Here is a 13144-nt window from a genome sequence, read left to right as displayed (position 1 = left end):
TCTCTCTGCTGGATTTTCTTAGTTGATGTATGGAAATGCTGATGGTTTTCATGGGTTTCTTTTCGATCCTGCAATTTGGTTGAAGGCGTTGTTTTCACCGATTTCTTTTCGTTGACTCTCTAGGATTCTCCGGGTAAAGGTTGGTGTTTTCCTCGGTCTCATTGTGTCCTCTTTTTCCTTACAGGAGCTGGAAAGCGGGGTGGTGCACAAGACATCTGAGTGGCACAGGTAAGGCCCCCAAATGACTGGCAAAGAGAAAAGGAGGGAAGGAGGGGTCGAAAGCTAGAGCAGAGCGAGCACAAGTGACATTCCCTGGGAGACGGTGGTCAGTGGAGCCAGAAGCCTTGGGTGAGCATGTGCATAGATGGATCCAAACTGAAGCAGACCTCAGAGAACAGTTGAAGGTACTGAGGCCTGGGAGGGAAATGGTGTGCCCAGGGTCTCGCAGGGAGTGGATGTCAGCAAAGACTTTCAGCCAGGCCTCTGACTCTGTCCTTCGCACTGAGTCATGGTTGTGTTCAGGAGAACCCCTTCAGTTCCATTTCCTGGCCTCTGTTTGACTCCATCCTCCAGTGCCTATTCTCCAGCTTGACCTTGCCCTTTCTTTTTGTCATTGGCTAGTTCTTCCCAAGAAGGCTTTGTGGAAACAAGGCCAAAGCAGATGGGTTCCCTAGAGGCCCAGCTGGTTGGCCTGAGGCAGGAGCTAGTGGCCTTGAGCCAGAGCCAGGCTGAGGTGGAGAAAGAATCACACCTTGGGCCAGAGAAGATGGTGGCCCTGCGCAATGAGGTGAGTCCTCCCATCCCCGACTTAGGCCACCTGCATCTCTCCATCTAAATTGGGCTATGTCAGCCAAGGGAGGTACCACCCTCGAAGCTGTCCACTGGGCGCTTCCCATACATGTAGGCCTACTGGGTGGACTTTGTGATATGGACAGGACATTCCTCATCTGTTACCTGGGAGAATAACAGCCCCTAGAGGGTTCAATGAGATTATTAAGCAGTGGAGAAATGCCAGTCTCTTGGTTCACCAACCCTTCCCTGACACCAAGCTGGCATGTGCTGACCCCAGAACTCAGAGTGACTCTAGACACCCCAGGCCCCCTGTCCAGGCCCTCTTGCTTCCTCATTTCTGCTGGTGCTCAGGGCTTTGCTGAGCTCTTTCGTCTGGTGGCTTCTAGTGGAGTCTAAGGTCCCTGGCTGGATTCAGCAGGTCCTTCATTTGAAGCTAGGGGAGGTGCAGGCCCAGCTTCGTGACCTAGAGCACCGAATCCTGAGGTATGTGACAGAGGAGCAGGATAAGTGTGCGGGCAAAGCTGCTGCCATCTTGAGGCTGAGCCTTGTGAAGGAAGGAGTGACCAGCGGGGTGACAAAGGAGGTGAGGTCTGCCCCACTCGCTATCTTCCTGGCTGGGGTCACTGGTTTGCCCTGAGAGGAGGCTGCCAGGAGGGAGGGGGAAACCCTGGCAGACCAGGTAGCTCACTTGCCCGGCCCGCATGGACTGGGCCAGCCCTGCAGGTGGCCCATCCCCTGAATGGTGCTTGCCTGTCTTTTAGGAAGTACACCAGATCGTAGAGCAGGCACTGAAAAAGTACAGTGCAGATCGCATCGGGCTGGTGGATTATGCCCTGGAATCTTCAGGTAGGTGGCCTGCAGAAAGCCAGAGGGCTTGGGACAAAAGGGATTGGAAAATCAAGATGGACTTGAAGAGACAGGAGGAATTGACAAATGAAGATGCCCCTTATGGGCCGGGGCAGTTAGGAGGGCTGATGGCCAGGCAGCGCCCCTCACCTTGAGGGCTCCCTCAGGCCATCTCTGGGTCCTCCCAGCCCTCAGGTCTCCCCCACTCCTTTCCTGTTGCTCTTTCAGGGGCCAGCATCGTCAGCCGCCGCTCGTCACAGACTATGGCATGAGGACGGAGTGGTCTGGCCATTTCACTCTTTTTGGCATCCCCTTGTGGCGCTATTTCCAGTCCCCAAGACTCATCCTCCAGGTAGCGCTGAACAAAGGTCCCCCAGCTTGCCTCTCTATGTCCCATGTCTCAGCGTCCTCTGTTGAGGCTGGGCTCCCAAGGCAGAGTGGCCCCACCACCAGGACCTGTTCCATCTGCTGCCTCCTTTCACCTGCCTTGTCTTGTGCCCACAGCCAGACGTCTACCCTGGCAACTGCTGGGCATTCAGGGGCCACCAGGGCTTCGTCGTGGTGCGCTTGTCTGCCCGCATCCAGCTCACTGCCATCACCTTGGAGCACGTGCCAAAAGCTCTGTCCCCAACCGCTGACATCCCCAGTGCCCCAAAGGACTTTGTCATCTTGGTGAGTACCTGAGCCTCCCAGCTCTCCTTTCTAGAGTGGCAGAAAGTGGTTTCTTCACAGCAGCATTGCCAGCTGAGGAATGCGACGGTGTGCCCATTTGACACGTGTGACATTGAGGCTGGTCTCCTGACTCCAGGCCCAGCCCTTCTGCTCCTCCCCCTCTTCTTCAAGAGGAACCAGGAAAGGACAATGACAGCAGCCAGAAGAGCCAAGATGACACTGCTACCACAAGGACCTTTTCACAGCAAGTTGCCTCCCTGGCCACGTGTGCCATGGTGGAGCTGGTCTGGGACGGTGACCACCATGCCCTACATAGTCACCACTCAGGGCAGAATTGGAACATCCACCTGAGGAGGATTTGAGAGAAAAGAGGGAGCCAGAGCAGAAGGTGACAAATGGAGGCAAGAGGGACACTTTAGGATCCCAATCCAGATACAGATGAAGAATTGAGGCTCACACACTTAGTGGCTTGTGCCAAGCCATTCAGAGGCTTAGGGGAAGAAGCTGAGAGGGAGGCCAAGGGCATGGAGGGCAAAGGCTCTGTCTATTGAGTTAGTGAGAGAGATGCTAGCAGATGAGGGGATCAAGGAAGGCAACCTCATGGTGGCTTTTGTTGGTTCTCCTATCCCCTCCCCAACTTATCCTGCTGCTACTGCATCCTCCAGCCTGTCCTCCTCCACCTCTTCCTCCTCCCCCACAGCCTCCCCACTCCTTTCCTTCCCTACATTGATTGGGATGCATGTGCTAACAGCATGCTATTTGTGCACAGGCCTGGCATCCATTCATCTGACCATCCATCCCCTCCCTTTGCTTTTCCTTCTGTACAGGGGCTAAATGAAGATTCTCAGGCAGACGGGGTGGCCCTCGGGCAGTTCACCTACGATAATGCTGGGGAGGCCATTCAGACCTTCCACTTGGAGGTATGCAGGGAGGCTCCCACAGCAGTCCGCCAGTGTCCCAGGAAGGCTGGTGATCTGGAAGGCAGGATCACTGGCCACAGGGCTGCTGTGGTTTTTCAGTGGCTGCAGTGGAAGCCAGGACCCCTTGGATCTGATAGGAAGCTGAGGGAAAACCTTGTGACTTAACTGAGCCACTGCTCTTTGAAGGAAGACTGGGGCACAAAGGCTGTGGGGGCAGGGCTTGCACCAAGGGATGTCAGGCCTTCCTGACCCCACTCTCTTCCCACAGGGCAACGACACAGCCCATACCAGCTGGTAGAGCTGCGAATCCTCAGCAACTGGGGTCACCCTGACTATACGTGCATTTACCGCTTCAGGGTCCATGGGAAGCCTGCCACTTAGCCCCGCCCCAGCCTGCTGCCTTCACCCCTTCCTCCTTCAGCCGCCACAAAGCAGCTCTCTCACCTCCTCCTCCCTGCCCCCGCTTAATCTCTTCTGCCCACTGTGCCTTCTGGGACAGAGACAAAACCTCCGTGGAGCCCTCTTGCCCACCAGGCCCACTCAGAGATGGAGAAGACAACCGGCTGGCCTTTGCTTCTCACAAGGCCAACAACCGGATTTGGGGGAAGTTTTAACCCAAGATCACCTGCAGTGGCATTTAGAAACAGCGTCACCATGGGTTGTAGCCATAGCTAGTTGGCCCCTTGTACCCACTGGGGTTTCATTTCCACTGCAGTGGAAGTTAGTACTGTTAGATAGAACATTAGTCGTGGGTTAGATAAAGCTGACAAAGAAGGGGGCTCAGAGTGCAGCCAGGGGCCATGGGGAGAGCGCCTTCCCTTCTCCTACTGCTGCCAGGTTTCTCCTGCCTTCCTCGGCGGCCCAGAGACTCTACATTTCCACTTTAGCCATGCCTTCTTCCACCTCCTGACCTGAAGCTCAGTCACTGTGGTCTCTCCTTTGGGACCATCAGCTCCAGCTTATGGCTATGGTGGGGAGGAGACTGGCCAGGAGCCTGAGGAGAAGGGTCCTTGCCTGGCCTCTTGTAGGGTAGGCATTGAGTCAAAGCTGCCCTTTATCCCTGAGCTGCACCTCACATGGCCCAAGTGCTCTACAGGGAAACAGGGCATTGGAGGCTCATCAGGCTCTTACTCTGACCTCTGTCTAGTTCCTTTGAGCTTGGTTAGCATATGAGCAGGTATTAAGTTTATGGGGATAGGGTTTGGGTTGGGGGAGCTTTTTGCAGTTAAGGCTGGTGTGGGAGAGGGAAGGCAAATGTTTTGGCCCACTGAACCTCAGATTATTATGTATAGAGATAGAAGTGTTTCTATTGTACAGAGATGTAGTTCAAGGTTCTTTTTTCTCAGATAGAACAGCTAAGGGCTTCATTTCTGGCTGCCTCCCTGTAGGCCCAGAGTTAAATTCACTGCAGCCCCAGCTTCCCGAGGCAGGGCACCCATCAAGCACTGATGCCCACAATGGCATCACAGTCCTTTCTCCCTCTTACCATCAGGAGGGAAGGCAGCGGTTCACACCACAGGGCAGACCACTGGGTCCTGAGGCCAGCAGAGGGGCCCACTCTTCTGTAGGTTTCAGGGACCAGCAGCAGTAGGTGGGGCTGACCCCAGCTGCCCCTCAGCCCGTCTGCTCCCTCTGCTTTTGTCCCCTCCCCAGGAAGCTGGCAGTTCAGGAGCTCTACATAGGAACCTCCATAGAGGGACTTCGCTCTTTCCCATCACAAAGATACTGTGAATTCTCTAGTTGTATTTTGTAATGGATAGATTCTCATTCATGCCTAGGGGAAAAAAAACAATTTTCTCTTGAATCTGTGTTTGCTTCCTATCTACTCCTCACAGGGAGGTTGCTGTTGAAGCCACCTGCTGGAGCAGTGGGGGCAAAGAGGCAGGATTGTGGTGGAAACCAGCTGTTCAAAGGGCACCTTCTGTTCTGCTGAGGGAGGCCTGGGGGTAGGGGGAGTGCACTGGGCAGTAGATGGAGCCAAGCCCAAGCCCTGTCTTGGAGATCCAGAGCTGGAGAGGTGGCCAGAGGATGCCCAGGAGGTGGAGCATTTGGCTAGATCCTGGGCAGCCACCAGCAAAGTCAGAATGGAAACGGCCCCTGGAGCATCAGAGTCTTGATTGCCAGTGAAGAGCAGGCTGCTGGGAAATTGTTAGAAGGGAGCAAGTGCCTTGCAGATGGGAATTCCCCATCCCGAGGCTGGAATCTCAGTGTCAGAGCATCCCCTCAGGACAGCCTGTTCCTTAGGCTGTTGAAAATAGTCTTCCTTCAGAGCAGAATTGTGGCCAGCCACGGCTTGACCACGCAGTCCCACAGATGTCTCTAGGAGAGGCAGACTGGGGAAGAAGGAACTCCATGGAGAGTAAACCAGAAATGGAAGGAGGCCTCCAGACGCCGCTGGGTTTCCTGTCACCCCATCCAGAGTGGGCAGAAATAGGGCTGTGGGGCCCCAAGATAGTCCCATTACTCTACAGAAGTTCTGAGCCCATATCTCTCTATACTTCCAAACCAGATGAAAAGATTTCTTCTGGCCCTTCAGACACTCTAACTAATGTCAACTTCGAATGAATTGGGGTTCAATGCAGTACTTTTTGGCTGACAGGTTAGGTTAGGGAGAATGCCCGCTTCCCTTCCCTGTTCACTCATTTCATTGAACCCCTTAACTATTTCCAAATCCACCTGGCATCTGTGACTCAGTCAAAAGCTTTGCTAAAATCTGAGATCACTTGGCAGCATTTCTCTAATCGAAGTGAACATTAGCTGCTCAGAGGGCTCTGTTTTCCAAGGGATCTCTGATCCTGGCAGCATAAGCAACAAATGCATCTTTTTGTCCCTTGGATCGCTGCTCTCTTACCATGCAAGCAAACCACTCCATTGACCTGAGGGGGAGAAGTGCTGAGAGTCTGATCAAACATTTGTGCCACTGAGGTTGCAATGCACCTTCTCTAATGATGAACCAATGCACCTTCTCTAAAGTCCTGAATGGGAAGTGAGGCTAACAGACCTCTGCCTCCTAAAAAGACAATGGCAAAAGGATTGCAAGCTTACCTAGTTCCCACTGTTATCCCAAGACAATCCACTGCATCTAGTAGGCCTAGAGTAGGCCTTTGTGGGTCTTCAATGCAGAGATGCTATAGACCTCTGCGGTAGGGGGGTGGCATCCCAGGGTAGCAGGTGTGACGTACATGAAACTCCAGAGAAGGAGACTGACAATAACAAGCACCTAGGTGGGAGGAAAACCAGGTGAGGGTGGAGTCAAAAAACTCAGGAGAGAAAAGAGTGTGAAGGAGAAGAGGGCCCTGGGCTCCATCCTGACCTTCTTTTCTCCTTCCATTCTACTTGACTTGGTGATCTCATCAGCTCCCATGGATTTCATGGTCCTCTCTATGCTGATGATTCTCACATGTACCTATTCTGCCTGAATCTGCATGCTGACCTTCTGTCTTTCATCTCTAGTTGCTCTTTGAATGTCAGAAATTGGATGTCCAATACACATCTCCAACTCAACATATCTAAAACAGATGTCATTATGTTTCCCCTAAACTTCCCCCTCCTACCTTCCCTATTACTATGGAGGGCACTACCATCTTCCAGGCCCTCCAAACTTGGCCTCATCCTGGACTGATACTATCTCTCAACTCCCCAAGTCCAACCTCTTGCCAAGAATTGTCCAGTTTCCCTCTATACAATTTCTTGCCGATTTTACCTTGGCAGCACCTCTCGTCAGTTTCACCACTGCAGTATCTGTCAGAAACTACGCTCTCTCTCCTCTGATGTTGCCCCTCCCCTGGTCCAAGCCTCGTCACCTCCCATCTGCACTCTTTCCTCATGGATCTGCCTGCCTCAAGTCTTTCCCTGCTCCTTTCACTTGTCCAACTCATTTTCCTAAGGTGCAGGTCTATGGCACCCACCTGCTCCATGTAAACCCAAAGAAAACAAACCCCAGTTATGAAGAGAGTCAGCTCTAAGAAAGAGAGAAGTGAAATTGGCCTGTGTGTATTCACACTGTAATTTCTCTCAAGCTGGCGTAACATGCATTGCATGGAAGTTCAGTCCAAAACTAGGTCACCCATTGTGGGGAAGTTCAGAACTGACTCAAATTGCCTTTTGGGTGATACAGATGTATATGCTCTTCGAGGAGTAGCTTTTCCGAAGGGAGAAAAATCAACTCTCAGCGTTGCCCATATGAAAATGTTGGTCTTGGTGACCCTGGTCACTGCATTCTGTTCCAAGAGAGATCACCTGTCTTGACAATAGGGAGGAATCAACATTCTCCTAGACCCATTTAGGAAACAGAATGGATAGGAATAGACCCACTGGGATTACATGTTAATGTCCTACTGAAGAAGAATTGAACTTAGGAAGAAAGGGAGATGGGGAAGCTCTTGAGTTTCCAAGAGAATGAATACTGAGGAAAATCATTTTTCTTTTTTAAAATTTTTAATTTATTTTGAATTGTCAACAGTCACTTCCCTAAGTTTTTGAGTTTTAAACGTTTCTCCCCCTTCTTCCCCACGTCCCTCCACAAGACAGTACACAATTTGATATTGGCTATACATATATATTCCTATTAAATATGTTTTGAAATTAGTGATGTTGAAGACAAGAATTAGAACCAATCCGAGGAACCACCAGAAAGAGGCAAGAAAAAGACAACAGAAGGAAAAACTAGCTGATGGTATGCTTTGATGTGCATTCAAAGTTTATACTTCTTTCTTTGGATGTGGATAGCTTTTTTTTATCATCAGGTCTTTGGAGATGTCTTCGATCCTTATAATGCTGAGAAGGGTCAAGTCTGTCAATATAAGTCATGGCACAAAGTGGCTGTTACTGTGTAGTATCTTCTCTTGTTTCTCTGCTCACTTGACTCAGCATCAGACCATACAAGTCTTTCCAGGTTTTTCTGAAGTCAGCCTGTTCATCATTTCTTACAACACAATAGTATTCCATTCCATTCACATACCACATCCAACTTGTTCAGTCATTTCCCAATTGATGGGCATCCTCTCAATTTCTAATTCTTTGCCACCGCCAAAAGAGCTGCTATAAATATGTTTGTATTGGTGGCTCCTTTTCCCATATGTATGATCTCTCAGGGATATAGCTCTTTCTTGGTGGAAATCTCCTACAAAGTCGATCTGAACACAATTTTAAATTACCTTGCCAATAACCAGGGCAAATAATGAGAGATAACTCAACCCTCATGTCTCTAGTAGTATAAAATCAAAACTGGAACCTTGGCCAACTGTCATGCTGATAAGAAACTGAAATCAAAACAGCAAAATTAGAACCAGGTTTTATACTTTACATTCATAAATTCAAACCCAGTTTCTAGACTTCACATTCATTCCCCTAGCTGGAGGATGAGATTCCACTCTAGAATTAATCACAGAACAATTTCTATGAAAAGATGGACTCCAATGAACACACAGTCTGTTGAGTCATCAGTTTCAAGATGGTACATATCAATCAAACAATTCCAACTTCTCGTCATGTACAAATAAAAAACCCCTCATCAAAGTGGATGCTTCCTTTCAGGCATTTACAAGATTGACCAAAAGACATTCTTCTTTTCACATCAACTAATTGTAACAAACTGAGAGTAACAGAATCATATCCTCAATTTAGAAGAAATCAAACAGTGAAGGGATTGGGAGGATGGAGAAGAAAAGGAAGGAATCTCTAGAGCGCAGGGTGAGGGAATAGGTTAGAAGGGGCTATAGGAGGGCAGATTACCGGAAGAGTAGGATAGGGGAGGGATCCTTGGAGATGTGTAGACTAAGTCATGGAAGGACAATGTAGTGGGTAAAAGGAAAGTAGAGGAGTCATAAGGGACAGGCAAACACAGATATACACAAAGATAAAGAGTAGAATTTTGGAATGTATATCTATATGGGTAGGTTTCTATGTTTATACAAGTCTATGAATGTATTGATAGCAATAGAGAATTATATTCACACTCAGTTGTAGCCTACAAGGGGTGGTACTTGGTGGTGGGGAAAAGTGGGGAATGAAAGAACAAAGTTTAAAAAGTGCAGGGTAGAGAATAAGAAAAACTTAGCAGGAAGTCAATAAAAGATGCACAGTTGTTGACACAAATTGTATCATTTATCATACAGGCTTTTTTGAAATGAAAATTTATCTATACTTATTTTCAATCATCTCTCCTATTCTGTTATACACATGACAGGCTTTTTTCCCCCTTTCCTTATTTTGCAGGTAATTTCCACTATTTGAGTTTATGATACGTATTTTATTCTCTATTCTTAATTTGTGTGCTGGGGTTTGAGTTTACTATAAAATTCAATTAAACAAAGAAACAAATACAGAAAAAAAGAATAAGGAGGTGGAAAGGCATAAAGACTTGCTCCTGGACGCAGTTACCTCTGTTCTTTCACTTAACATCTGCCCCAAAATCGCCAGGAACAGCGATGTCCATGACTGAGCGGAGTCCCTCAACCACAGGCTCTTTGGGCCCTGAATCATCTCCCTCTCCGACAAACAACACCAAAATCCAATAGTCCTGGCCGAGGCGCATTTCCGAATGCCAAGACATAGCATGCCTTTCCATCGCCCTCTCGGAAAAAGTCCATTTGTTTTCCCTAGTGGTGGAAGCGCCTCTGTGTGTGTGTTGTGTGTGTGTGTGTGTGTGTGTGTGTGTGTGTTGTGTGCTTATTTGTGTTTGGGGGGAGGGTAGGCAAGCCACACTCCAGGGCACAGCGCTGACCCTCCCAATCCCCTGGCCCCATATGCCCCTCTTGTCGGGACAGAATGGGGCTCATTACCATTTTATACCCAATCTGAACCTCCCAATGCCAGTGCCCAGCTGGTCTCTAGCAAAGCTTCTAAACTGGGGCAGCCCCAGGCCAAGGATGATCCTGCCAGGAGCAAAGTGTGACTGCCCCTAGCAAGAGCTCACGCCTTCTTTGTTCTCACAGTTCGTCTGGCACGCGCCAGCATTGCCCCGATCTCACTCTGGTAGCCATCAAAGCACCCGGACGCTGATGCAGATGGGGCGCTCGGGGAATGGACATAGCCGTCTCAGCAGGGACCCCGTCGGGCCACACTGTGGCATGGCGTGGCCGGGAGAAAAGGTGTTAGACAGATGGAGTTTCTGAAGCTCCGTGCCCCCCTCTATGCGAGGGCCCCTCTGGCCCCTCCCCCAGAGTTACCCGCTTTGCACCTCTGCCTCCGCTCCATCCCCTAAGCTCTCCCCACAAAATCCCCAGGAACAGCGTCGTCCATGACTGAGTGGAGTCGCTCAGTGCCAGGACTCTTTGATCCACTGCTTCATGTCCCTCTCACACAAACAAACCAACCAACCGAAAATCGAGTTGACCAGGACAGGGCTCAAGTCCCAACGCCAAGGAATGGCATGCATTTCACCTCCCTCTACGACAAAGTCTGGTTGATTTGCCTAGTGCTGTGAGTGCCTGCGTACACGTGTGAGAGACAGTGGCCTCTGTGTGCGTGCCTTTGTTTCTGTGTACCGGCGTACGTGAGTGTGCTTGGGAAGAGGGAGGACTGGCAACAGTCCTGTGCCCAGGGTTGACTCACCTAGTGTCCTCGTGGCACATGCCCCTCTTGTCTGCCCAGAATGGGGTTCGTTACCCACCTATGCCCGGCCTTGGCTGTGCTCCTCCTGCAAACACCAGAGTCCAGCTGCCTTCTAAGCAACCGTGTAATGGGGGGCAGCCTCAGGCCAAGGATGATCCTCCCAGGATGAAGGCCCGGCTGGCCCTAGCCCCAGTGCACTCCCGCTCTCTCCTCGCGGCCCCTTTGACGCGTGCCCCGCTTTCCCCACGAGCTCCCTTACGTATTATCCGGGTCTCCGCTAAGGGACTGGGAGGGACACCTTTACATGGAAGTGACCGCCAGGGCAGGGAGCAAGCAGTGTCTACAAGTACGGGGGTGGGTCTCCCCCTGCCAGGACAGGGACAGCAGAGGAGGTGTGGGCAGTTGGAATGTCTGGAGCCCTAGGTGAGGACACGGTTCTGTCCTGTGTGCCAGGACACAGTGGCTGCCCCTTCTTTGGCTGCACAGCCTCTGTGCAAAAGCACATCTGCCTCTCTTCCATCCTCTAACTTCCCCTACATAAACCCCCAAGTACAGGGCTGTCCATGACTGAATTGAATCCCCCAGTGCTAAGCCTATTTTTCCCCCTATTTGATCTTCCTATCCCACAAGCAAAGCAAAACAAAACAAAGCAAAACAACACAACACAACACAACACAACACAACACAAAACAAAACCAAAACTCCAATATGGAGCTGCACAGGGCTTGACAGTTTGGAAATCCTTGAGGAGGCATTAAGGTTGGAGTTCATGAGCAGGCAGATGGGAAGGCCTAGGGCCCCACTTGTCAACATTGTGGTCAACAACACTAAAGCTGTCAGAGATGAGGTGAGGGAGTCCGGCCCCTGGAAGGCACTAGCTCACCGAGGCTGTTTTGAAGCACTGGAAGGTTTGGCTGCAGGAGGATGCCTACCGGGCTGGAGTTGTGCCTCCTAGAATTGTTGTGAAGGACTGGGAGGAAGGAGGATGCTGGGAGCCTGCCTTCTGGCATATGTGGTGGTTTTCCAAGCTAGAGTCTACCTGTTTCCCTACCTGTAGCAAGGTACTTGGGGTAGTGGGAGTGTGGTTCTGGTGCTGGTGCTTGACTGCTCCACCATCCTGGGGCTCAGGATCTTCCCCTGGTTTGCTAAGGTCGGGCTTGCTGCTGGCTTGTGGGATGCTTCCCACCCTGTACTACTCTCCTTCCACACAAGAGCGAGACGAACCTTTCCCGTTAGTCCCCCAAGCTTCCTGGGCTCCCAGACTGTGCACCTCGTCTTTCTGCCAGCTCATCTATTCCAGTGTTTTTTCTTGGGGCAATATTTTCTGGGTTTTTAGAGGTTAGTAAGGGAGAGTAGGAGCAATTTACTTCTTACTCTACCATCTTGCCTCCCAGAAGTCAATTGGAAATAAAATCTTTATCAAAAAAGACTTTCTTCAAGAAATTTTTTCTTGGTTACCTGCTTCCATTCAAATTTTAGCCATCTTGGGTTTTCTTTACATAAAACTTTTCATTCTTATGTAGTTAAAATTGTCTTGAAGTTACTTGAGCAAAATTTCCCTGGTACAGCCAGGTGGATAGAGCACCGGCCCTGGAGTTAGGAGGATCTGAGTTCAAATGTGGCCTCAGACACATAACACTTGCTAGCTGTGTGACCCTGCGCAAGTCACTTAACACCATTGCCTAGCAGAAAAACAAACAGTGGAAAAAAATTTTTGCAAACACTTAGTAGGCTAGTGCAAGGCCTATTCTACTTAGGGCACCTTATATGTCATAATACAGTAACTTATTTGAAGATTTTCCCCTTATTTGTCCATTTTTCATTGTACTCTTAGATCCAATCTATATAGAGCCATGGTCTCCAAAGTGAGGACCACTAATTATGTAATTATTAGTATAATAGTATTTATGTAGGGGAAGGGAATAAGTATTTTTATATCACTTAGCACCTATATCTGCAAGACAGTGTGCTAAGTGCTTATTATAAATATTGCTCATTCAACAAATAAGAAAATACCTTTCTAGACTTATTACCTATAATTCCTCTTCACATACATTTTAGCCCAGCCAAACTGGCTCTCTTGCTCTTCACACATAACAATCCATCTCATATCCCTGTGGCCTTTGCATAGGCTAGCACATCTCAAAATCTTATCTTCCATAGCTTTCTCTGTCTGAATACCTAATTTTCTTCCAAGCTCAAATCAAGCACTGCTTTCTATAAGTAATTCAGTTCCTGACTGCCATTCTCCCAGCTTCTAGTACCTTCTCCAATAAAAATTGCTTTGTATCTATTTTGTTCCTAGTAGAGGTTTTTTGAATTCTCTCTCCTCTGCTTTGCTCTGCTTTGGCTGGGACACT

At 49.5% G+C, this 13144-nt stretch overlaps 1 protein-coding gene across 1 annotated transcript; it reads left to right on the top strand.

Annotated features, from left to right (window-relative positions):
- Positions 1 to 782: 782 nt before the first annotated feature.
- LOC110204133 (SUN domain-containing protein 2-like) lies at positions 783 to 3528 on the top strand. The gene is given in 8 exon segments (XM_078146947.1): positions 783 to 787; positions 1144 to 1375; positions 1554 to 1638; positions 1867 to 1896; positions 1899 to 1990; positions 2143 to 2310; positions 3138 to 3230; positions 3499 to 3528. Coding segments are annotated over 8 exon segments (735 nt in total).
- The last annotated feature ends 9616 nt before the right edge of the window (positions 3529 to 13144 follow it).

Source organism: Phascolarctos cinereus, unplaced genomic scaffold, assembly GCF_003287225.1.
Source record: "Phascolarctos cinereus isolate Bilbo 61053 unplaced genomic scaffold, phaCin_HiC Scaffold_113;HRSCAF=664, whole genome shotgun sequence".
Taxonomy (NCBI): domain Eukaryota; kingdom Metazoa; phylum Chordata; class Mammalia; order Diprotodontia; family Phascolarctidae; genus Phascolarctos; species Phascolarctos cinereus.
This window is presented reverse-complemented; position numbering and strand designations above follow the sequence as displayed.